Below are 26,540 nucleotides of genomic sequence, written 5' to 3'. Positions count from 1 at the left end.
TCGACTGGGGTTCAATTCTGTTTTGAAACGGTCACAGACCGCCTATATATTCATCCGGATGCTTATGGACGGCTGCTTGCTTCAAGTTTGTAATTATTAAGCAAACAACCATCCAGGGGCAGGCAGGGCTAATGCATCCGGCATATATCAATTCAAATTGCAACAAAAAATTCATTCAAGGCAAAATTGCTGAAAATTGAAAATTGAAACAAAGTGGCAAGCAAACCGACTCAGTCGGCATATATATACAAATATTTCAAGTCAAATGTTAGCCAGACCCCTGTCCGGAGAAAATGATACAAGATTACACGGCTCGCAGGCCGGATGAAAGTAGGAGTTAAATTTTTTTTTTTTTTGAGCTACTGCTGTTGTTGTTCCGGCTGCTGGTCCTGACCGGCAATAGGGGCATCTTGGGCCTGCTGGGGTTGGGCTTCTCTGGCCCCACCCGACACTTCCTCTTCCTCCTGCTCATCCCCTATGTCGGCCCACTCCTCGAAGGGCGCCGGCTGCTGAAGCCCGAGCACTTGAGCATCAAATACCTCTGTTGCGTATTTGTACCTCAAGTCGAAGAAAGCATAGTCGGTGTCCGGGTGGATCATGGACCATGCCATCTTCATGCGTGCTTTGCAGTCACACTCGTTCTCGGTGACCAGCAGGTTCTGCTCAGCCGACAGCTGGTCCAGATGCTCCTTTTTGGTCCTTACCAGCTCGTCCTTCAGCCAGGTGACCTCGTCTTTCAGCCCAGCATTCTCCTTGTCAGCCTCCCCCAAGGCCTTGACGTCAGCCTTGAGTTTGTCAACTTGGAGCTTCCAGTCGGCAGCATTTTGGTTGGCTGTATCAGCAGCAGCCATAAGCTCCCGGATGAGCTCCTCCTGATTCATCTCCCGGGCTTTAGTTTGCATTTCAAGCATTAGGGAGTTATATTGACAGACATCAATTAATTCGGCTGCCCTTCTCTGGGCATCCCTTACCTCCTTTTGCTTCATCCGCAAGGGGGTTTTCAACCCATCCACCCTCAACATAACCTGCAAAATCAGCCGGAAAATAAGTTAGTCTTTTAGTTACATTACATCCGGCAATAGGCAAAATTACACAAAAGAACCCCAACCGGTATATTACCTCACCCAGCAGTGAGTTGATGCGGTCAATTTTGACCTGGTGGATACCCGGTACCGCCTCCTTCTCGGACCGGGTCAAGATCCTCAGCATTCTCTTGGCGTAATTTTGCATATCCGGCTAACGAGAAGCAGTATCTGCATCATGAGATATATTTGTTATGTGTTGGGCATAAGCGGCTCCTATATTCAGCCGGCTTCTAGAAGAATCCCCTGACTGAGAAGCTTGGGACTTGACTTGAACAGGCCCAAGAGGCCAGGGGGGTCAAAAGGGAAATTCGTACCATCGTTTTGAGGCTGAGGGGTGAGACCACCCCTAGTCGCATTTGAGCCGGATGCAACAGCAAGCACCCGGCCAGAAGGAACCTCAGGCTCCTTAGATCCGGCCTCAGCAGGCCCTGAGCTCAAACCCAGGCTTTGCAGACTTTTGCCTACGGTTGTGGGTCGGTCAGGAACCGGCGTCCTATCGGCTGAGGTTGGCGTGGGGCCGCCTGAGACCCTCTGCCTCTGTGAGGTAGGCTGGGGGAGTTCCTCCCTCGGTCTCCTCACCATCTGCCTCAAGGAACGAGGAACGTTCTAGCTCCCCGTCTGCAAAAGATAGCAAAGCAAAAAGTTACAATCAAGATTGTTTGCAAGACATGCAGGCGGCATAAGATTTCGGTGCTTACCCCACTGCCTCTGGCCGCAAGTTGGGCCCGTTTCTGCTCGAGTTGCTCCTTCCTTATTTCGGCGGCTGACTTAGCCGGCGTTTTCTCTGGTGGAGTCATCTCAAGTCCTTTCTCTGCAAAATAGTAAAGAAAAATGATTAGAGCATTCAAACACCATACAGGCGGCATAATATGCCGGTTAAGCAGTAAACCTACGTTTGTCCCAAAAAGTGCTAAGACCGCAGGCGGAAAGGAACGCCTCGTCTCTGAACCAGTCTGGATGAGGGACCCAGAATTTGGGGACAATGATTTGTGTCCCATCATCCAGTGGCATTGTAGTCTTCTTGAACAACCCCGGCTCCATAATGGCATCCCAAGATTCAGTCGGTATCTTAGGGAGGGCACATTTCTTTCCCAGTAGAGCCGAGTTCTTGTTGTAACGGCGCAGCCGGTGATTTGCAGCCGTAAATGGGGAAGAGACAAAATAAAACTTGCTCTTCCAGCTAGTCCATTTGGAGGGCTTCTCCAAAGTCATTATATATTCCGGATGCGTGGTGAGTGTGTACCACGCAATCCAGCCGCCTGGGGCACGGCTCAAGAAGTGCATGTGCGCGAACGCCTCCCAGCTAGGCGTCGCGTTCGGCATCTCGCAGGCGGCAATATATCCCAAAATATTCACCCAAGAGTTGGGTGTGAGCTGCTAGACGCCAAGGTCGTAGCCCCTTAGAATGGCTTTGATCGTTTTGTGGAGGGGGAACTAGAGGCCGGCTTTGAATGCCGCCTCGTAGCAGCCGAAGTAATTATCAGCATGTTCTAAGTCATCATCCCAGATGACGGTTGCATCAGCATGCGGAACGCCGACCTCCCATCCGGCCCCTACAGGGCGCTTCTCGAAAATAGCCAGGAGGGTTGCATTTAATGTCACCACATCTCGGGCGCTCATGTGCGCCTCTGTCGGATTATTTGCTGCTGGCCAATTATAAGCCTTCTCATTTTCTTGAGGGGCATCCGGCGTCATTGTAGTCTCGCTTGAGTCGGATTGCTGGACGGTTTCCTCACTGCCTAGGCTCCCGGACTCTTCTAATATATCATTTCCGGGCGTGCTAGGTGTTTTGGGGTTTTCTGATGTCCTGCGGGAGAGTCAAAATTCCGGGACTGGTATCCTTGCGCCTGTACCTGCAAAATAACGGAGACTCCGGGTGGTAGGAGTTCCGCCTCCGACAATCAAGTTAGTACTTGTTTGAGGAGTAGATAAGTGCGGAAAAGAAAAGGTGGGAGATCTAGTTCCTCAAGGAGAGGAGTGATCAGTGTGTTTAGGCTTCTCTAGGTGAGAGTAATTAATTGCGGAAATCCCCCTTTAATGAGGATTAATTAATGTATTTATAGCCTTAGAATGCGTGTCAATCCTAGGTTTAGGTCAACCTAGGGCTGATTGGGCTTCTCTTGGGAAGTGGGCTTAGGTGGCCTCCCTCCAAGTTGGCAATTAGTAGGCCACATGGCGTAGCATGACTAGTCCATGGTGGACAAATGGTTGTGTGCCACGTGGCAGGCCCTAATAGGTCCAAATGGGGGACACTTGGCAAGTCCTGTTTGGTCCACGTAGCGTACACTGACGGCTGAGTCTAGGACTAAGGGTGCCGACTGCCCTGTGGTACTTCAAACTTTGCGCAAGTCCCGGAATCCAACTATCTTTGTATCTATGTAGAGCAGTATGGCAAGAACCAAAAGAACAAAAAGGATTGAAAACTCTGATGGCTCTTCATTCCGGGTTCAAGTTAGCGAGCTATCGGACCAGATGCCTGACACCGCCAGGACCCGAGATAGCTCTGCGGCTGAGAGCTCTGAGGAGGGGGCCAAGGTGGCCCCTTCCCATTTTACAGTTGACTTAGCTGGTCAACAGTCGGCCCCCTCTGAAGAAGAGGGGTCGGCCCTCTCAGGGAGAGGGGAGTCGGACTCTTCTAATAGTGAGTCTAAAGACAGCTCTTCAAGCCGCGTTTCCCTTAGCTCAGAAGAAAGGCATTCTCACCTTCATGAGGCGAGACTTTCTCATTCAGTCGAAAAAGGGGTCGACTAGTCAGAACCGTCTTCCTCCCATAGGGAGTTGAACACCCCTTATTACTGTCACGTCCCAAAGGGCCGAATCAAGGCCATTAAAGAACGAATAGAGACTTTTTTGTCGGACCATGTGATGGGTCCGGATTTTCAATTATTCGTGCCGGATACTGAAGATCCAGTTGTCTGGCCCGAGGGATCTAGTTACGGGGACGCCTGTTTTGGCTTCTATGAGGCGGCCATTAAGGCCGGCCTTCGATTTCCCTTGCATCCGGTCGTTCAACAAATCCTCGATGGGTACGAGGTGGGGCTATGGCAGTTAGCCCCTAATTCCTGGTTTAACATCCTTGGCTATGTAGCCAGATGTGAAATGCATGGGGTGGAGCCGAATTTTGAGGCGTTCGCCCATATGAATTATTTAAGCCGAACCCCCAAGGCAAGCGGTACCGGCTGGTACCATATATCGAGCCACAAAGGCTATCTGATGACTAGGGGGAAGGAGAACAAGTGGAAGGATTGGAGAAACACTTTCCTCCTAGTCTTCATCCTTGATAAACTCCTGAACAAGCGGTATAATAGGTGGAACAGGGATCCGCTTCTTCTTGCAGGCGGCCGTAGTATGTCGCCTGTTCCTCGCCGGGCCAAGGAGGAGATCCTTGACCAAGGACTCTTTAAAGTAGAGATAAGGGCAAACTATACTACTGGGGTACGGGAGCAGGTGCCTTTGAACTGTGTTCCCAGATTTCAGTGGCTATATGATGAGTTATTTTTGGCCGCCTGTGGCCTTAGCAGTCGGACCTCCAGAGGTAGTCGGCCTCTTGTGCCTCTACATGTATTACTTGATTTATTTTTGCATTTTTCTCACTCTTTGTGGTGTTTTCTTTCAGCCGAAGCTATGGACCAAATTTCTGCTTCCAAGAAGGCGGTTGCTTTGCTACGAGCCTAGATCATGAGCCAGAGGCGGACTTCTGTTGACTATCCTGCTAAGGAGACGCCCATAGTAAGTTCCGAACCTTCAAGATTTTTCTTTGAAAGCTTTCCTTTGCCAGTACTAATCTTTTATGGTTTTGCAGGTGGGCTCGTCCAAACCCTCTTCCTCCCAGCAGCCGGCCGCAAAAGCGCACAAACTGGCCACTGGGAGTACGCCTGGCTCCTCCAGGAAACAGGTGGATGAGAAGCATCCGCAACCCCCAAGAGTGGGGGAAAAGAAGTACAAGTCCCAAAGGACAGCCGGCCTCCAAGAGGTACAATCCGACTCTACTAGACTTGCCTTAACCTTTTCTTCAATACTCTCTTCATGCTCTAATGCTTTCTTTTCTGAATGCAGGCGGCCCTCAAGAACCGGACTTGGTTCAAATGGCCAAGTCTACGGTTAAGGCCATCCCTCTAGAGGAGAGGTATGCGGTCAAGGGAGTCGGCACCCTTGACCTAAACGGCATCATGGGTCTCCTCTCCGAGGTATACTTAGCATTTTTTGTAAAATGTTGATTGACTTTGCCTGCCGCCTGTTTTTGCAAATCTGGCGCCTGCTGCTCCTTTTTCAGACCATGCTCCGTGTACACGGCCTTCGTAAGCCGATCAGCGCTAAGAACAAAGAGGTAAAGGCTGCTAAGGCTATGGCCGCCTCTGACATTGATAAGGCAATGTTTCAAATTGCCCAAAATGAAATATTGACAACTGATATTCTTTATTATCAGGCGCTTGCCACTTCAACAATCAGAACTGAGTTGGAGGCGGCCAAAAAAACGAAACCAAGAGCTGGAGAAGACGGTCAAGACTCTTTGAGACGAGTTGCGACCACTCAAAAACATTGCCCATAAGGCTGAAGGTCTGCAGAAGTCTTTGGACGCAGTCAAGGGGCGCCTAGAGGAGCAGGAGGCGGCCATCACCAAAGATCTTAATGCTAAGGCCGAGACCGAGAAGCTGGCTCTAGCCCAAGCCATGATGGAGGACTCGGCCAATATCATGAAGATGACCTGGTCGTCCCTCTTCCCAAAAGCTAGCTATGCTGCATGGGATAAGAAATTCAACGCTTGTACTGAAGAGTACAACAGAAGAATCATGCAGCAGGCAGCTGATGAGGACGAGAAAAAAGAGGAAGGGGCCGACTCCAGCTCCGAGGAGGAAGAAGAGGTGGTGGCCCTACAACCAATAGAGGAGGATGCACCTAAAGCTCCTGCCCCTGAAGACGAGTCAACAAAAGAGGATGCTTTGAAGAATCAAGCGCCCGTCGTTAAGCTCGATCAGCCGGCAGTTGAGACCCAAGCCCCTCCCCAATGTTTAAAGCTTTAATTTTTTTTAACTCTCTAACGGCCTGCGTGTCGTTTGCTTCTTTCTATCTTTACTCGGCCAAGGGGCCGGGGTTTATGAATATTTTGCAGGTCTTTATGGCCGGTTGTTTATATATGAAACTGGCGACCACTGTTTGGTCGTCTTGTCTATGATCACTGAATTTTGTTTTATTTTTTCCAAGTATAGTGGCTCCTTGATATCTTGCATGCCATACCGACTGTTCCAGCTGGTATGTTGTTTAGAATTTAGAATTTTGCAAGCAAAACTTATCAAGTACCGACTGCCTATGCCCCTGGACGACTTGTTGTCTTGGCTCCAGATTGACGACCAATCGGCCACGTATCCAGTCGGTTTCCCAACGTATTTTGGGAAACACATTAGTTAGAAGGAACAGCCCGCTTGTAATAGGGCCGCCTGTTTGTTTAAGTAGAAATAGAGTCCGTGATTGCCTTTAGCCAAGTGGACTCGTCATAGCTTCTGTAGGAGTGACTATGATTAATCTTTGAGATTACCCAGTCGTCACCTCTCTTGCTTGAGTAGTAGAGGTACCAGGCGGCGGAGGCCGGCTGATCCCCTTGATTCGCCAATTTTTGTTGGCTATTGACTCAAGAGGCACCCCCTGTACTTATCCCAAGTGATACAGGCTGTTTTCCGACTCGGATGTCAACTGCTAACACTTGTTTGGTTTAGTGTTAGAGTTATCCTTGTCTCAAAACGGCTACGTGGTTGTCCTTGGGGACAGTCGTCTCGGTGCCGTGTATTTAGTTTATAGAGCATTATTCCACCCAAAAGGCAGTTGCTCTCTGCGACGAATCTCATCCGAAGGGATGTCGCCGGACGCCTGCTATGATGTTGGGACAGGTCGTATTAGTTTAAAAAAGAGGATCAGTTGGCTAGGCGCCTGAGCTGATCATCCCGCCATAGGCCTTGTTTAGTTCATGGTGAACAAGTATAGGAGAGTAGCCGACTGTAAAGTTACAAGCGGCATGCCTCTGAAATAGTACAAAGTAAAGAAAATGGAGAGTAGCCGGCTGCCCATGGAACAAGCGGCATGCCTCTCTGTTTATTTAACATAAATGAAGCAAATTTTGCAAGTTTTATTAGCTTCTCTCAGCAATTACATAATTCAAAAGTAATAATTCTTTAAATTATCTACATTCCAGGTTCAAGGTAAGGGTTGGCCGTCTGGTGTTTCCAGGCGATAGGTGCTGTCCCGAACCTCTTCATAGATTCGATAGGGTCCTTCCCAGTTGGGAGTTAATTTGCCTAACTCATTAGCCCTACCGACTGCTTCCATCTTTCGTAGTACAAAGTCCCCCACTTTGAGTGGACGCCTGTGTACCCTTTTGTTATATGCCCTTGTCATTCTCAGGCGGTAGATTTCATGGCGCAGGGCTGCATTGCACCTTCGTTCTGGGAGTGAATCCAATGCTAGGCGCATGGCTTCCAATTTGCTTCTTCGTCATACAGCATTATACGAAGAGTCGGCTCGTATTGTTCGATTAGAAAAACAGATTCTGCCCCATAAGTTAGGAGGAATGGAGTCTCTCCAGTAGCCCCTTTTTCAGTCGTCCTAATGGCCCAGAAAATATGTGGTAGTTCGTCTGCCCATAGGCCGCCTACTCGTTCAATCTTCTTTTTGATACCGTCTGAGATGATTTTATTGAAAGCTTCTACTTGGCCGTTTGCTTGTGGTCGGCCGACTGATGCAAAGCAGTGTGAGATGCCTTGGTCTCCCAGCTAATTTTTTAGAACAGGCGTCTCAAATTGGAAACCATTATCAAAAACCATAGACATGGGCACCCCAAACCGAGTGATGCAATTTTTCTAGATGAACGAGATCACATCCTTCGTCTTGATACCTTTAACAGCTTCTACCTCCACCCACTTGGTGAAGTAGTCAACTGCAACCAGTATGTACCGCCTGGTTGTTCTCGGACCTAGGTACTTGAGTTAAATGAAATTCTTCAAGAGACCCGGCCGCTTGTCTTACCGCCTGTAAGTATTTAATCATGGCCGGATGGGTTGCTTCGAATTCACCGTTGTACTGGCTTACTATCAACTGTGAGTCAGAGCAGGCGTCTATTTTTCTTGCCCCCGCCACCTTGCACATGCGGATACCGGCCAATAAAGCGTCTATTTTTCTTGCCCCCGCCACCTTGCACATGCGGATACTCGTACATGTCGCCTTCTAGCGACTAACATATGACGCCTGCACCACAACCATTCGCAGTGGAGCTCCCGTCCACATAAACCTTCCAGACTTGGTCTGGAATTTGAGAATCAGAGGGCCGAGTCATCTCTACTATAAAGTCAGCAAACGCTTGTCCCTTCACCGCTTTTCTTGGCTCGAACGTAATTTCAAGGCTTTGAATTTCTATTGCCCATTTGATCATTCGGCCTGACAACTCCATGGTTGTCAGTGGCCGCTTGATTGGCTGATCTGTGTATACCACTACCGAATGTGCCAGGAAGTAAGGCTTCAATTTTCTAACTGCCATGAAAAGAGCAAGGCCAAATTTTTCCACTAGGGGGTATTTCAACTCGGCATTCTTCAAAACATGACTGACAAAATAGACCGGGAGCTGGCAGCCGTCCCTCTCAGCAAGGAGGACGACACTTAGAGCATAGTCAGACACTGCTAGATACATATAGAGCACTTCTTTGGGCAAAGGGCTAACCAGCCTTGGTAAAGAGTGCAAATGTTCTTTCAGCTTTTGGAAGGCCACTTCAGCATCCAGCCCCCACTCAAACATAGCTTTCTTTTTAATTGCCTGAAAGAAATAGAGGCATTTGTCGCCTGCTCGGCTGAGAAATCTTCCCAAGGCGGCCAGACAACCTGTTAATTTTTGGACCTCTCGGATAGTGCGGGGCGACTGCATGTCTATGACCGCCTACACTTTTTCGAGGTTAGGCTCTATGCCCCTTTGATTGATAAGAAATCCGAGGAACTTCCCAGACTCAACTCCAAAAACACACTTCTTGGGATTGAGCATGACTTGGTGCCGCCTGAGTGTGGTGAATGTTTCTCGGAGGTCGCCCAAATGGTCCGTCTTGAGTTTAGACTTCACAATCATATCATCTATGTACACCTCGACGTTCCTCCCAATTTGATTAAAGAACATCGTGTTTATCATTCTCTAGAAGGTGGCCGGGGCGTTCTTTAGACCAAACGACATGACCGTGTAACAGTATAGACCCTAATCTGTGACAAAGGCCATCTTCTCTTGGTCTTTCTTCCATAGAGGAATCTGATGGAAACCAGAGTAGGCGTCCATGAAACTCATTAAGGCGTGGCCGGCTGTAGAGTCGACTAAACTGTTGATCTTGGGCAATGGATAACTATCTTTGGGGCACGCCTTATTTAAGTCTGTGTAGTCCACACACATGCGTCAGGTACCATTCGGCTTTTTCACAAGTACAACGTTTGCAACCCAGTCAGGGAAATAACACTGCCGAATGAACCCTGCATCAAGTAGTTTTTTAACCTCGGCGGCAGCCGCCTGGCTTCTTTCTTAACCATGATTCCGCTTATTTTGCCTGACCGGCTTCTTTTTCGGATCCACAACTAACTTATGCACTGCCAAGTCTAGACTTATACCTGGCATCTCATGTACTTCAAATGCGAAAATATCCTTGAATTCCTTCAAGAGTTGGTGAAAATCATCATCAAGTGCCGCAAGAGCAGTCGTCCCAACCTTAACTGTTCGGTCAGGGCGTGAGTCGTCCAGGACGACATCCACATGTTCACCAGCTGGCTGAGGGCGGAACTCGTCTGACCGCTCCTCGGCCAATGATTGCTATCGCTTTTCCTTTCTTTCGGCCCCCAGTTGGGCAACCTTTCTTTTCTTGCCGCCTGCTGCTTGGGCAGGCGCATCCTCCTTGATTTGTTCAAGGTCCTTTGTCTCTCCACTTGGACCAGAAGTCGCCACAGTGGGTTTAATATCCGAGAGGTAACACTCTCGTGCCATTTTCTGGTCTCCCCTTAGGGAGTCGACTGTTCTATCATCTCTCTCGAACTTGAGCAGCATGAGGGATGGAATGATGACAGCTTTAGAATTGTTCAGGGTGGGTCACCCTAAATCATGTTATAGGCCGAGAGCTCTTCAACAACTAAGAACCGAACCACCATGTGACGGCCCTCCCCTTTCTCACCCAGACGGATGGGTAGATCCACCCGTCCCACTGGGTGTACGATGCTTCCTCCAAACCCTACTAAAGAGTGAGATACCGGATGTATGCAGTCAGGTTTGTACTTGAGCTTTTCCAAACACTTGTTGCTGATTAGATTAGAGGAACTGTCGGTGTCTATAAGGATCCGGCCAACTCTCTGGTTGGCCACTTTACATTCAATAACAATGGGGTCGTCACGCGGCCCCCTAACGCCTCCCAAGTCTTCCTCTGTGATGACAATTTCTGGGAATGAACTCTTAGAGGTCCGTCCTTGGTTGAAGGAATTAATATCTAACCGCCTGATGTTGTCTTTGTTGCTCCTGATAGTGGAATCGCCTCCTGCGAAGCCGCCTGCTATAGTATAAACGACGGCGTCGTCAGTGTTAGAACTGTCAGCCGACCGGTGCTTCTTCTTGGCCTCCTGTTTGTGTTTGGGAGGGGCATTCCCCTTGGACTTCTTGACATAGGAGTCAAGATCGCCTTTTCTGCCAGACGGTCCAGAGAGCTGTAACACCCCCAAATCTCCCTCTACGGAATATGTAGAAAATACGTATAAATACCGTAGAGATAGACTTGGGCGTATTACCGCCGTGTGATAACGCAAGGCTTATACTTTAAAATTACTTTTGCAGCGGAAAATTCTTTATTCTTATTAATAAAACTTTAAATAAAACTTGTTCATAATTCGTGACACAAAAACGACTCCAACTTTTCCTAAGCTAGATGAAATCCCCGTGGACTCCCGTATGCATCAATCAACTTCCACCTGAAACATTCACCTGCTTACCATAAATGGTAAACAGGGCAAAGCCAAAACAAAAGCACGAATTAGAAAATTATGCTAAGTAGATTATGTGTAAGATAAGTAAAACATAATTTAAATCATTTAAGTTTAATTCAAAGAATTTCAATGCCATACTCATGTAAGAGCTGATCCAATTCAATGCTTTCAAGACAAGTTTAAAACTCAATCGATTACGTTCCAAAACCATTTCCTCACTAAGTGTGCACACCCCCCAAGTGGTTTACTTTATGAACAAAGGCCAATCTTGAGGAAAGGCTAGGTCATGAAAAGTCCATAGCCTTCTCTAATCCATTCCCTAAGTGGGATTCATAACCATATCGATTGATTGCTTAAAAGCACCTTTAAAAAAAATCCGTTATACTTGGACATCAATAAACTTGTAAATCATTTTTAATCCAATTCTTTTAATAATTTTAATCTCAATTCAAAGCCCTTGATTAACCAAAATCATTAATTTCAAGCCATCATAAAACACAATTTCATATAGTAAAACATAATTTCATACGGCACATAATTTCATAAGAACTATATTAAAACATAATTTCATAGTCAACTTTCGAAGGTATCAAACCACATAACGTAACTTAATTCCGAATATCAATCAACACTTCGCACTTTTAAAGTTCAATCACGAATACACCTTGCAATTAACATAACCATACGGTTATCACAACACCTTTAGACATAAACCTAAATCTAATGTGCATGGACTATAAAACTCTTTTAATTAATATAAAATTATAACTTTGAAATAGGTAATTATATTTTAGAAAACTAACCATGAAAAAAAATAAAGGAATAGGATTAAAGGAAATTGAATTTGCGTTGGAAAGGATAGGCAGAACTTGCAGAGGTCATAACTCCTTTTATATAACTTCGAATTGGGTGATTCTTGAGCCTAACCTCAAGAATTTTTCGAGAGAAATAATTTTCTGCGAAATAAAAAAATCCAAAAACTGACCAGAAGTGCCCAAAAATTGGCTTCAAAGATATACGGGCAGATTTTCTTTTAGAAAAGAGGAAAAGAAAAATAGGAAAAGTTTGAGGGAAAAGAAGAGTAAAAGAAAATAAGGGAATTGAGTTTTTGGTGTGAAGAATATGAGAGGTATGAGGAGGGTATTTATAGGTGTTTAGGTGATGGGTTTATGACAATTTAGGGTTTATGATTTATGGAAGTTTTGAAGAATAGAAACTAGGGTTTTAAATGTATGGAAGGATATTTGTTTTATTTGATCATGAAATTTTATTTGGTAGGTTTTGAGCTTGGAGTGAAAGTATAGAATAGGATCAAATAATTTTTAGATTTAAGAATAGAAATAAGGAAATTTAAAGGATTTTATTTTTAATAAAATAAATTAAAAATCCTTTAGAAAATTCATGAGTGGCCAAAAATATTGAGCTAAATATTGTTCAATATTTTCGGTCCTCTTATGTTAGTTTAGGGATTTTGTAAAATAATTTATTTGTCTAAAATTAATGATTCAATAAATTTTATAATATTTGGAAGAATAAAAATCAATTTTCTTACTAAATAATTAGGGTGGCCGAAAATATGGCCTATAATAATTAATTAAATCAGAATTTTATTATATAAAATCAAAATACCATTTGATTAGTTTAGGAAATTATTTTATTTCATAAAAATAATTAGTTTAGCAAGATAAAAATCAGATTTTTATTATGAAAAATCCGAAAATAACATTTAATTAGTTTAGAAAATTAATTTATTTCATGAAAATAATTTACTTAGAAGGATATTAAATAAAATCAGATTTTTATTTTGTAAAAATCCGAAAATAACATTTATTTAGTTTATTTAATGAAAATAAATAAAAATTAGATTTTCATTATGAAAAATTCGAAAATATCATTAGTTTAGGAAATTAATTTTATTAATTAATTTATAGGTATATATTTCATAAAAATAATTAATTTGGAAAGGTATTAAAACAATTAAGACTTTTATTATATGAAATCCGAAAATACAATTTAATTAGTTTAAGGAAATTAATTTAATTTATTTATTTTAACCGAATTAATATAATTTCGGTTTATCTATTTAATTTTGAGAAATCAAAAATACTATTTATAACATAAGTAAACATAGTTTCATTTATTGGATTATCCAATTTAATTAGTTTTGTAAAATAATGATTTAGGCGCCAAAATTCAAATATCATTTTGGCTCCAAAACTAAAATATTCTTTTGGAAAATAATTAATTTAGACAATACGTCAAAAATACGAGACTAAAATACTCTTTAATTTAGAAAATACCTTTCAAAAATACGGGGTATTACAGAACGCTTAAGGCTTATGCACTCAATGGTTTCATGACCAATGTCTTCATAAAAATGGCAGAATTTGCTTTGGTTCCGGTTGCTAACCGAACCTTTCATGGCGGCCAGCTTCTCAAATGAGATCCGACCCTTGATTTCATTGAGGATAGTGTGGTTATCCTTGTTGAACTCATACTTGGGAGAGTATGGTTTATATTCCTTCTTCTTTTTCTGGGATGGCTATTCACAGGAGTCGGCCGCCCATATTTCTTTTCTCTTTTTATCTTCTTTATTGGCCGACTGCTTTTGTCAGTTTTCTCTTTTGTCGGGCCTCTTGCTGTCCGACTGCTTCCCAGTATTACAGAGGTCAGTTACCTGAATATAGGCATCCGCCTCCATCATGGCCTCTTGGAGGGTGGTCACCCTCTTTTTGACAAGGTCAAATTTGAAGGTCGACTCGTCCTTACGCCCTCTGAAAAAATCAGTATAAGCTACCTCATCCGGCAGCCCTTTCGGAATCCTCATCAGGTTAAACCGCCTGATGTAGGAACGGAGTCCCTCCTTCTCTCCCTGTTGTATTGTCCCCAAGTCAAGGGTCGTCTTCTTAGCAGGAATGTTCATCGTAAAATTGGAGGTAAAGAGGTAGGTCAGGGTCTTGAAATTGTTTACGCAACCAGTCGACAAGTTGTCGCACCATTGTTGAGCAATGCCCTTTAAGGTGGCTGGGAAGCACTTGCACCATGTGGGATCATCCAACCCTTGAAGGTACATAAGGTTGGTGAACGCCATCAGATGATCCTCTAGGTTTGTAGTGCCATCATAGGCTCATACCAACACATTCTTCACTTTGGCCGGCTGGGCGGCCTCAATTATTTCCTTGGAGAAGGCGGACGGCTGTTCTCCAAGTCTAAGAAACCTAAGTTGCCAGTCCAAAGGCTGGACATTTCTTGCCGCCTGTCCTCCAAACAGAGTAGGCTGCATGAAACATTGAGGTTGCAGCACGTATTAGGTTTGTAGTGCCATCATAGGCTCATACCAACACATTCTTCACTTTGGCCGGCTGGGCGGCCTCAATTATTTCATTGGAGAAGGCGGACGGCTGTTCTCCAAGTCTAAGAAACCTAAGTTGCTAGTCCAAAGGCTGGACATTTCTTGCTGCCTGTCCTCCAAACAGAGTAGGCTGCATGAAACATTGAGGTTGCAGCACGTATGGCTGGGGTGGCTCATGTGGTGCCGCCTGGTTTTTCTGGGAGCCGGACCGGTGGGAGGTACCGCCTGTCTGGCTCTCATAATTTGAGTTCGAATACCTCAAGGAGGTATTGTGTAAACTGTCTTGAAAATCAGACGTTGAGGCCGACTCTGACAGTTGATCACTCTTCTTCTACTCTAGCAACGTTCAAGCATTAGAGTATGTTCTCTTTGACCCATCCGGTTGAATATGACGAATGGGCTTTCTCTTTCCTGGTGAGGGAAAGTGATACTTCGTCAGGTCGATCACTGGCGGCTGCCTTGCCCCAGGCTTTGGGTAAGGGGTCGCCTCACGATCTTTTACAAACTTCTTCCTCCTAGACTGGGAGGGTCTTCTGACTGACTGCTCCTTGGACGGATCAGGCGTCTTCTTATTGATGAGATCCTGGATCTCCCCTTTGAAATTATTCATGAAAGTCATGAGTTCACTTCTAGTGATGGGGGAAGATCCCTCGGCCGCTTGTTGATGATCAAGCGGCGGGCCGACAGGTTTACTAGATCCAGCCAGGCAATCCTGTCGTTCCTTCTTTTCGGAGGAACGAGTTCGTTGAGCTCTTGGGGTCCCGTCTAAGGCCGTGCAAGTCTCGACCTCGACCTCATGGTCAGTATTCTGGTTAGTGTAGACCTGAGGGTCGTCCATTGGACGCTTCTCGCTTTGATTCGGTACAGACTGTGATGCCATCTCGAAAGTACTCTCCCCACAGACGGCGCCAAAATGTTTCGGGGTTTTTTGATGTCCTGTGGGAGAGTTACAATTCCGGGACCGGTATCCTTGCGCCTGTACCTACAAAATAACGGAGACTCCGGGTGGTAGGAGTTCCGCCTCCGACGATCAAGTTAGTACTTGTTTAAGGAGTAGATAAGTGCGGAAAAGTAAAGGTGGGAGATCTGGTTCCTCAAGGAGAGGAGTGATCAGTGTGCTTAGGATTCTCTAGGTGAGAGTAATTAATTGCGGAAATCCCCCTTTAACGAGGATTAATTAATGTATTTATAGCCTTGGAATGCGTGTCAATCCTAGGTTTAGGTCAACCTAGGGCTGATTGGGCTTCTCTTGGGAAGTGGGCCTAGGTGGCCTCCCTCCAAGTTAGCAATCAGTAGGCCACATGGCGTAGCATGACTGGTCCATGGTGGACAAATGGTTGTGTGCCACGTGGCAGGCCCTAATAGGTCCAAATGGGGGACACTTGGCAGGTCCTGATTGGTCCACGTGGCGTACACTGATTGGGCGGGGAAAATCCCCTAATTACTAGGTACGCTCAATTGGTCAAAAGGTGCATCCTCAACCGGAGTTCCGGCTGAATCATTTGATTGGTACTCAGGGTCAACCGTCGTTTTCCTTGTCCGAGCCATTCTGTCCTGCACATGAACAGAGATGGATGGATTCCTAGCAGAATTAGGGTGGTTCAAACACCCCTAGACGACATCCCCAGTCCTAGACTCAGCCGTATCCGGTGAACGGTTGACATCTACCCTGGGTCGTGCCGTGTGTGTGTTGGTAGAGTCCATTATTCTCTAACCTATGCAACCGGGAAAAACTTAAAGTTACGAAGGGCAGAGACGGTACCTTGAAGTGTTGAAGAAGTTTGTAGAAGACCGTTATCTAAAAATGTGGCTTGCAGATGCCACAGGCAGAAGATTCCGGTTGCTTGTGTTTTGAAAGCTGAAATACAAAGCAAATAGTCAGGCGTTTGCGTAGAAAATCACTCAAAGATACCCCAGACGGTATCAAATAGAATGCAATTTTTGAAGATTTCTCAAAGATACCCCAGGCGGTATCTTTAGAAAGTAGTTTTTGAAGATGACTCAGAGATACCCCAAACGGTATCTGTAGAGTGGCTTTTTGAAAAATTGCTCCAAGATACCCTAGACGGTATAAGACCAGCTGAGGATCCATAAGGTGCAGTATTTGAAGAAAATTTCACAAAAATACCCCAGATGGCACAAGGCCGGCTGAGGGTCTTATGAAATCAAATCAAAAAAAAAAAATTGCTTGAAGATGCCTCAGACGGCACAAGGCCAGCTGTGGATCTATAGAAAGAAAAATATGAGGATTGCTTAGAAATTCCCCAGGCAGAATATTTCCGGCTGTGGGCCCATTGGATGCAATCTTTGAAGGCAATTGTTTGAAGATACCCCAGACAGAATATTTCCGGCTGTGGGTCTGTTGAATGCAAGTTTTCGAAGACAATTGTTTGAAGATACCCCAGACGGAATATCTCCAGCTGAGGGTCTATGAAATGCAAGTTTGGAAGACAATTGTTTGAAGACCCCCCAGACGGAATATTTCCGGCTGTGGGTCTATGGAATGCAATTTGTGAAATAAATTTCTTTGAAGTGCCACAGACGGTGTAAGACCGGCTGTGGGTCTAATGCATGCAGTTTGTGAAATATAAATTGCTTAAAAGTGCCCCAAACGGTGTAAGACCGGCTGTGGCTCTACTGAAATAAAGAAGAAATTGATTAATTCAGACGGTACCTTAGAAAGGGTCAAAGTACTAAGCCGGTAACCTGATGCGTTTGAAAGAAGAAGCTAGTTGCACGAATGAGCAGCCGGTGTCAGAGCTTTTTTCTCTCAAGTAATTTTTGTGAAAATTTGTAAAGTGGCAAATGAGAGGAGGAGGCCTCCAATTTATAGGAGGGGGGCAGAAGGCGAACCGTCACCTCCCCCTCCAATTCAAATTCGAATCCAAATTCGAATTCAAAAAAAAATGGAGGGAAGGAGACGAACCGTCACCTTCCCGGAATGTGACACGTGTCATAGGTGCCACTTGGCAAGCCACGTGAAACCTGTGAGGGGCAAATGTTTGGGGTAAACCCCCCCCCCCTATGCCACGTGGCCCAATACCGCGCTGACACGTGGCAGCCCTTCAAAGGCCCAATGGGATCCAATCGGATGCTGACACGTGGCATTGTAACCCTAATGGGGGAGCAGATCTTCATCTGCTATAAATAGAGGAAATTCCTCATTTATTACATATTCAGAAATACATACACAAAAAACCGAACAATATTAATTGTGGAATCTCTCTGAATCAGGGAGAAAAACCCATTTACCTTCCGCACTTTTACCCATCCGGAACCATTCTAACTTGATCGTCGGAGGCGGAACTCCACCCAACCGGAGTTTCGTGGTTTTGCAGGTATGGACGTCAGGCGCGCATTCTCAGAATTGTAACTCTCCCGAGGGACTCCAAAAAACCCCAAAACAATAGCTACTTTCACAAACACTTCACAAGGTTTTCTTTTGGAGTTTGTTGTAAAACGATTTCACAACTCTTGGTTGTTTATTAAGGTCTTGGCTTAAATTCTCATTATTACGATAATATCGCAATACTTTGAATATCTTTCCAAGTAAATGTCTTGACTCAAACTTTCACCATTACAATCATATCGTAATGTAATTATTATCTTGTCAAGTTGGTTCTGAACTTCATACTGGACTTTTAAACTTTTCAAAACTTTCGCAATTATGCTTCAACTAAGCACAAGTGATCGTATCACAGATGAAGTTTTCGTCTCTTGACTTTGAACGTTAGGTTTTCTTATATCGATATGTATTATACCTTGAGTTCATGTCATCATTTCTCTAAAGGATGACTTTATCAATTTTCAAATTAGAATGATATTTACATATATCAATAGATTCATAATCTAATGATATTGAAAGTCCATCCCTTTGGATCTTCCGTATGCAGTGTTTATTTTCATTTGAACCATTTGACATTTTAGAGACATTATATACATATATATATAATGTATATATATATATAATGTATATATATATATATATATATATATATATATACATATATGTGAAAAGAATGGTGTCCTTCCAACAAGTATATTCTTCCGATAGAGGGTTCAGAATTATTACGGAGCTAATTCTTCAATAAGGTCAAGTGATCGGAATGCCTAGGTGGAGGCTGCTTCCGATCAGTAATATCAATGTGCAATTAATGTTACAACTTAATCTTAACTGAACCCTTCGGGTCGAACCCAATCGAATCACCGATCCGAGACGACGAATTAATCCGAAAGGATTTAATGAGTCAGCAGAGTTTTACGAATACAGACGTCGAAAATCGAGCCTAGGGCGTCGAGACCGAACGTCGCAAAATCACAAGCAACAAGTATGAGCGTAGCTGTAGCTAGGCTAGGCTAGCTCATCGTAAGCCTAGGCGCACCATGTGTGTGCTAGGCGCACCATGGTGTGCTAGGCACTATCGCAACCTAGGCGCGGCCTGGCAGCACTATCGCAAGCAATAGGCGCACCAGGCGCACCTAGCAACCCATCGCAGGCACCAGGCGCACCTAGCAACCCATCGCAGGCACCAGGCTCACCATCGCAGGCACTAGGTGCTGCGTGTGTGCGTGTCTGGCATGGCAGCACCATCGCAGGCACCAAGTGCTAGCATGGGTGCCTGCCTAGCATTGGCGCAGCATGTGCGCTGGCTTGTGTGCTAGCCTTCGCATGGTAGCACCAAGCATCGCACCATGCATATGCGAGGGCCTGGGCGCCAGCATAGTGCTAGGCCACGCACAGCAGCCCAGCATCACCACGCACCAAGGCTGTTGTGTGATGCGTGGGCGTGCGTGTGCGAGAGATGCTGCGAAGGTGTGTGCATGGTGTGCGAGGCAAAGGGGGCCAGCATGCGTGGCTCGCTAGCAGCACGCATGCTGGGTGTGCGAGCATGTGCGAAGGGTGAAGCGTGGATGCGTGTGGTGCGTGGGATGCCAAGGGCAGCACCAGCGCCAGCACGCATCAGCGCCGAGCATCGCCCAGCACCAAGCAGCACTGCCTGGCTGGGATGCGAAGGCTGCTGGTGGGCTGGTGCTAGCTAGGCTGGGCATGCTGGCAGTGTCAGCTGGCTGCCAGCCCAACAGCATACTTGAGGCGGTTTTGTGAGGAGAGTGGGGACCAAGGCTTAGAGCCATGCCTTGGGGAGCAAGGAAATGGTCCCCCCCCCCAAGGTACATGGTGCTCACCTAACTCTCTCTCTCCCCTTGACACTTGTTGCATTGTAATTGTGTTTATTTATTAATTTATTTTAGAAATAAATTAATTAGCAAAATTACTCATTCTCCCACATTGGTTGGGGAATGAAGTTCAAGGGTTCATTTCCCTATAAATACCAAGCTTGGGTATTGGGAAATGAACAACCTTGAGTGGAATTAAAAAGGCAACTCTAAGTAAGAGTAAACCTTTGATTCGTAAAACTCATAGTTATTTTGTCCGGGTCTTAACTAACCTTCAAGACTTAGGACGCTCGGGTCGGGTCGAGGGTACGATCCGTTGGAGATCTCGTCTTTTCTGGATTTTGAAGTAAGAGCTCTTTGGGAGCGAAGCACGCGTCAAAGGTATAATTCTTGTTCTTAATCTTGTTTGATTAAGTTTATTATGCTTGTTAATTGCTTTAATTAAGGGGCGGGTCTTGGTGGGTTTCCATCCGCGTAGTGTCGGGTCACTACGAAACCCTACAATATGTATATATACATATATATATATATGTATACATATATGTGTGTAATATATGTGTATATACATATATGTGTATATATATATATGTATACATATACATATATATATACATATATATATACATATATATATACATATATACATATATATATACATATACATATATATATACATATATATATATGGGTAATTTCACTTTTGCTACCACCAAAAGGCATGCATCTCAGTTTTGCTACCCCTTAAATTTTTTATTATATTTTGCTACCACCTAAATCACAGTTGTAAAAAATTGCTACCACTTAACGGAATGGGTTAGGTTTCTGTTAGGTTTATTAAAAAAAAAATAATTATAAAAAAAAAAAAAAAAAAAAAAAAAAACCCACCACCCTCAACTGCCACCCTCCCCCCTCCCTTTCCTCCACCTTTGCAGCCCACCACCCTTAACTGCCCAGCTGGCCCCCTCCCGTCGGCCACCATCCCCCTTCCCCCCTGCCGGCGACCGGCGCCCAATGCTTTGGCTGGCGCCGGCGACCCCACCCCAATCCCTTTCCCCCACCAACGCAGTCACCACCCCTAACTCCATTGATACTCACGCACAAAGCTTAAGGGAAAGGGGTAACAAGTTCATTTCTTCACCAAAACGCACAAAATTAGTACCAAAACGCTCACAATGCAACACACTATCATTTGGGATCAAGAATTGCGCGAATACATTTGTTAAACAAAAACCCCCAATTCGATTTTTCTAGGGTTCTTCGCGAAAAATTAGACAATGCAGCAAATTTGATCAACGCAAACGCGAATTGGTATGAAGCATTCTTAATAATGATGAACAAGTATGCAAATTACAGAAGAAAGAGTTAAAATTCAAGAACACGAATCACAGTAGCACGAATCAATTATTTATTAGTATATTTTCATTGCCAAATTTGTGTGGGTGATGCTGAATTTGATGCGTATATGATTAAGAACACATCAATTATGATATGAGAGGAGATGGAATGAGTGACTGTCGGCTCTTTGTGGCAACAGCGGTGGCTTCAGCAGTAGAGGATGGTGGTGGCTTGCAGGAGAGCATCAAGGAGAGTAAAAATGCAGGAAGTGTGGATTTTGAGTTGTGAGGAGGAAGAGATGAATGCAAGTTGGGGCAGCGAGAGTGAAGAAGATGATGAAGATTTTGGGTTTTCCGGTTCCAGGTGGGGGTTGGGGCAGCGAGAAAGGGATTAGGGAGGGGGGTGGGTTGCGTTGGTGGGGGAAAGGGATTGGGGTGGGGTCGCCGGCGCCGGCCAAAGCATTGGGCGCCGGTCGCCGGCAGGGGGGAGGGTGGCTGACAGGAGGGGTGGTGGAGGAAAGGGAGGGGAGAGGGTGGCTTGGTTTTTTTATTTTTTTAAAAACATTTTTATTTTTTTTTTCTTTTTTTGAATAAACTTAACGGAATCCTAACGGATTCCGTTGAATGGTAGTGAAATTAAATACTGTGATTTTAGGTGGTAGTAAAATAAAAAAAAAAATTAAGGGGTAGCAAAATTGAAATTATATATATATATATATATATATATATATATATATATATATATATATATATATATATATATATATATATATATATATATATATATATATATATATATATATATATATATATATATATATATATATATATATATATATATATATATATATATAGGGTAATTTCAATTTTTCTACCACCAAAAGGCAGGCACCTCAGTTTTGCTACCCCTTAATTTTTTTTTATTTTACTACCACCTAAAATCACAGAGTTTTGCTACCCCTTAATTTTTTTTAATTTATTTTACTATCACCTAAAATCACAGTATTTAATTTCACTACCACTTATATATATATATATGGTTTATCTATATCTACCATATAGAACCTTTAACCTATTTAGCAATTTAAAACACACTGTGATTCAATAAAGCATAAAATAACATTTACTCAATGTTTTTGAATCTTCAATGCTTAGTCATTAAAAACATTGAATGGTGTATGTTTTGATGATGGCAAGAATAAATAACATTTATTTAATTCTAGCCCATTACTAGGTAAGATGAAATGTAAGTTCTACTTGTAAAGTTGCAACTTTTGCTTCTAAACTTATATAATCTACTTGTGAAGTAACAACATGTGCTTCTAAACTTGTAGATTTACTTCTCCATTAGCCAAACTTCTTTTAATTCAACCACATTCTTCAATGAGTGAACTAAACATGACATCGCATGTTCAAGAAGTAGTAATATGCTAAATAAATTTCTATAATATACTTCTTAATTAGAACATTTCCATTCTTTTACCTTCCAACTGTATGAGGTAGTTTCTAATCAATTGGAATTGGTCCATTTAATTGAAAACTTTTGTTGTTCACAACAACCTTTAGCATACAAGTAGTTTAAGATTTTAGAAGTAGCAACCATTTAATTGGATCTTCCACGGTGGATCCGGATTTTCTAGGCAGATGTCTATTTTATTTTTTTATTTTTTTATTTGTATTTTATTGATTAATTAATCAAATCAGTTTTTCCTTTATTTTTTAAACCAATTAATCAAATTTATTAATGTAATCTTTGTATGATAATTATAATTTTTATTGTGATTATTATTATTTTTGTGATAGTTTGAGTAATTAGTATTAGTATTATTAGTTATTTTTGTGATATTAGTTAATATTAGTGTTAGTTAATATTAGTTAATGTTGTGAAATTAGTTAATGTTAGTGTTAGTTAATACTTCCTTCGTTCTATTAATATTGCAACAATGGACTTTTTGCACTATTCATCACTCTTGTTTGACCATATAATATGATTTATACGTTAAGCAAAATATAGTCATGTGGGATCTTGTTGGATTCGTCTCATAAAGTACTTTCACAATATCAACTTTTAATCATTTTTACTGTTACACAATTATAGATATTTAGCATATAAAATGTGCTTCGGGATGCGTAATTTCATCCTTGTTGCAATATTAATAGAATGGAGGAAGTATTAGTTAATATTAGTTAATGTTGTGATATTAGTTAATATTAGTTAATGTTGTGATATTAGTTAATGTGATAATATTAGTTAATGTTGTGATAATTTTGTGATATTAGTTAATGTTTGAGAATTTTGTGTGTTTTCTTTTATTTTTATAGGACTTGGAGTCTGAAGACGGCGGTGATGGTGTGAATTATAGTGCGAATTATGTCATGGACACAGTATTTCCAACGTTTGATGATGCAGTTAAATGGGCGGATGCTGTTTCCATAAATCTGGGATTTATTTTGGTTAAATCGTCTTACAACAAAACCAGAGATGGTCGGCCGTATCGATATTTGAGATGTGATCAGGGACGGAAGAGCAAGCCGAGAGATTTTGAGAACGCAATACGAGAGGACACAAAAACCAAAGCTAATGGTTGTCCTTTCTACATCAAGATATATTATGAATTCATCACAGACGGTTGGAAGATCCGTGCAAAAAATGATGAAACTGGGACCTATAACCATCCAATGATTGTGTATCAGGAGGGTCATCGTAAAATTAGTGGCTTGAGCCCGGATGCAAAAAAGGTTGTGTGTGACATGACAAAGTCCAAGGTTGCACCGCGTAACATCATGGCAATTATTGCAGAGCAATTTCCTGATGATCATCCAAACATCAGACACATTTACAATTGTCGGAATGACTTGAGATCGGAGATGTCTAAAGGCAGAGGAGTTGTTCAACAATTTTTTCATTTGGCGAGACAGAGTCAGTATATTTACTGGGTCATGGCCGATGAACTTGACGATCTACAACATGCATGTATGGTGCACCCAATCACGGTAAACATACTACGCACATACCCACGTGTAATCGGTATGGATTCGACATACAAGACCAACCGATACGGGACGCCATTTTTTTAGATAGTAGGTGTAACACCGACAAATCAGAATTTCCTCGTTGGTTATGTGTTCATGCGCAACGAGTGCACGAAAAGCTATCGGTGGGTGTTGTAGAGATTAAGGGAGTTGATTGGGTATGATAAAGAACCATCGGTATTTTTGTCAGACCGTGAACTTGGCCTCTGTGCGGCATTGAGAGAAGTGTTTCCAGGGACGTCACACTTACTTTGTAGTTGGCACATTAACAAAGCTGTGGATGCTAGGGTGACTGATATGTTCAAAAATAATAAGATCGGTGCGAGTTTTAAAAATGGCAAACGAAAACGCATCATGGATGCTACAACCGAGGCGGATTATAATGTTGCTGTAGATACAATGAAAGCTAGGTGGGCAAGTTATCCGGCAGTGATTACTTACGTTGAGAGAACATGGCTTTGTCATAAAATCAAATTTGTGACATTTTGGATGAACCAAGTTCTTCACTTTGGTAGCACGAGTAGTTGTAGAGTTGAGAGCCAACATTCGACAGTGGTGAAGACGTGGTTTGAATCATCGACAAGTTCGTTGTTATAATGTTGTAGTTGTTGTCTTTACTTCGTTTTAGTAATTTTAAGGAAATTTTGGTAATCACCCTGCCTCAAAAATAGAGGCTTTATGAATTACTACCCCTAATTAAAAAAGTTTTGGATTACTAACCCTAATTCACCCAATTAACCCTTTCAGCGCCCGCGGCCCTGTGTGTCGCGCCCGCAGCTGACTAGGGAGAGCCCTTTCCAAGGGCGCGGCCCACCATTCTACATATTCAAAGGATGAGATCCCTGTCCGCGCCCGCGATCCTGTGTGTCGCGCCCGCGGCTGACTGGGGAGAGCCCTCTCCGTGGGCGCGGCCCACCATCTCCAGGTTTCAAGGATGAGCACCCTGTCCGCGCCGGCGGCCCAGTGTACCGTGCCCGCGACTGACTAACGAGAGCCCTCTCCGAGGGTGCGGCCCACTATCTCCAGGTTCTAAGGATGAGCTCCTTGTCCGCGCCCTCGGCCTTGTGTACCGCGCCCGTGGGTGACTGGGGAGAGCCCTCTCCGAGGGCGCGACCAACCATCTCCAGGTTCAAAAGGTGCGGGCGCGGACAGGGTAGTAATCGGTCCTATTTAAGTGAATTATGGGTAGTAATTAAAAACTTTTTCAGATTTTAATTAAAAATCTTAATTTTTTTTTTTTTAAATCTGAATCAAAGGCAGGTTCTTTAGATACCGTATGGGCCCGAGAACATTGTCATATTGGTAATCAGATCATTGCAATTCGTAATGGCTTGGAGGCATCAAGATCAAAAATTGGTGAGAAGTACAGACAATTGCCATTGTCACGTATAAATGGCAAAGTGTCTCAACATTGTTTGAAAATTCTCGATGATGAGACGAGAAGAATGAGGAAGTTAAGTTACCAAGTGTATCAGCATTGTGGATGTGCAATGCGTGTGACCCATGGTTTACCATGTGCTTGCTAGATACATGATTTGCTAGTTGCACAGTCAGGCTTGTATATCAGGCAAATTCATCCATTTTGGAAGACCTTGGTTATTGGTGATGGTGTTGATATACTTGTGTTCGTTAACGATTCAACCGAGGAAGCTGCACATTTTTCGTTCCCTGGTTGATGAGGTCATTGGTAGTGATCCTGCTATACTTTGAAATGTATTTTGCATCATTGAAGAGGAGCTGCATCCGGATCATACAAACCTTGAAGAACCACATGTAAAACACAATGTTCGAGGTCGACGAAGGAACAATGATACCAGGCGTGATCCTTGTTATTTCGAACACGTAAACCGTCGAAACACTCAACGTGGTACACAACAAACATGTACGACCTCAGGTAAGTCATGAAATTACAAGTATTTGCACTTATGAATTACACGTATTTCATCTTGTAGCGTACAAATAAATGACCATTAATTTTGTGCAGAAGATCAATGTGACATCAGTCAATGCAGGCATTTGCACTTGCTTCCAGGGCCGATGTTGCCTTACATCACAGCATGGAAGGATATCATTGGTGATGGAAACTGTGGCTTTCGTTGTGTGGCTGACTTCTTCTTTGGTGATCAAGCGCAATGGTTCACCGCTCGGGAAATAATAGCAAACGAGGTCGCCGCTCATCCAATGTTGTACGAAAGGATTTACGGGATTGGAAGGGTTTGGATGAATGCAGAACGTATTCGATGGGATGGTGAGGCGGTTGATTCACGACATTAGATGGTAGCAATTTAAGATTTATTTCCTATTGCTACTTGGTTCAACGCAAGGGTGATTCTTTTCGGTGTAGGCACCGTACCAATCTGCTACTACCCATGCATCACGGTGTTACCGCTGCGGGCACAAAACACGGTCAGGGCACCCGCTCAAGAGTTCGTGATCGCTACAATTGGTGGGTCACATTCATCCGTCTTGATCTTGCACAAGATTCACCTCTTCCCCCGATTGCAGGTTGGTGGACCGAGCACCACGAGCCAAGTGTTGATGGATGGGATCAGCAATATGAAGTTAGAAGGAACATGTGGGATGCAT

The 26,540-nt window shown here is 43.6% G+C and overlaps 1 protein-coding gene across 1 annotated transcript; it reads left to right on the top strand.

Moving 5' to 3' along the window:
• Window positions 1-21,075: 21,075 nt before the first annotated feature.
• LOC110734920 lies at window positions 21,076-26,228 on the top strand. Its single transcript, XM_021915046.1, has 7 exons — window positions 21,076-21,192; window positions 23,244-23,895; window positions 24,145-24,537; window positions 25,215-25,354; window positions 25,481-25,625; window positions 25,687-25,848; window positions 25,939-26,228. Exons 1-7 carry the CDS (start codon window positions 21,076-21,078, stop codon window positions 26,226-26,228), a joined length of 1,899 nt encoding a protein of 632 aa, XP_021770738.1.
• The last annotated feature ends 312 nt before the right edge of the window (window positions 26,229-26,540 follow it).

This window comes from Chenopodium quinoa, unplaced genomic scaffold (genome assembly GCF_001683475.1).
Source record: "Chenopodium quinoa cultivar QQ74 unplaced genomic scaffold, ASM168347v1, whole genome shotgun sequence".
NCBI classification, from domain to species: domain Eukaryota; kingdom Viridiplantae; phylum Streptophyta; class Magnoliopsida; order Caryophyllales; family Amaranthaceae; genus Chenopodium; species Chenopodium quinoa.
Note: the sequence above shows the minus strand (reverse complement) of the source record. Positions and strands in the feature narration are given on the sequence as shown.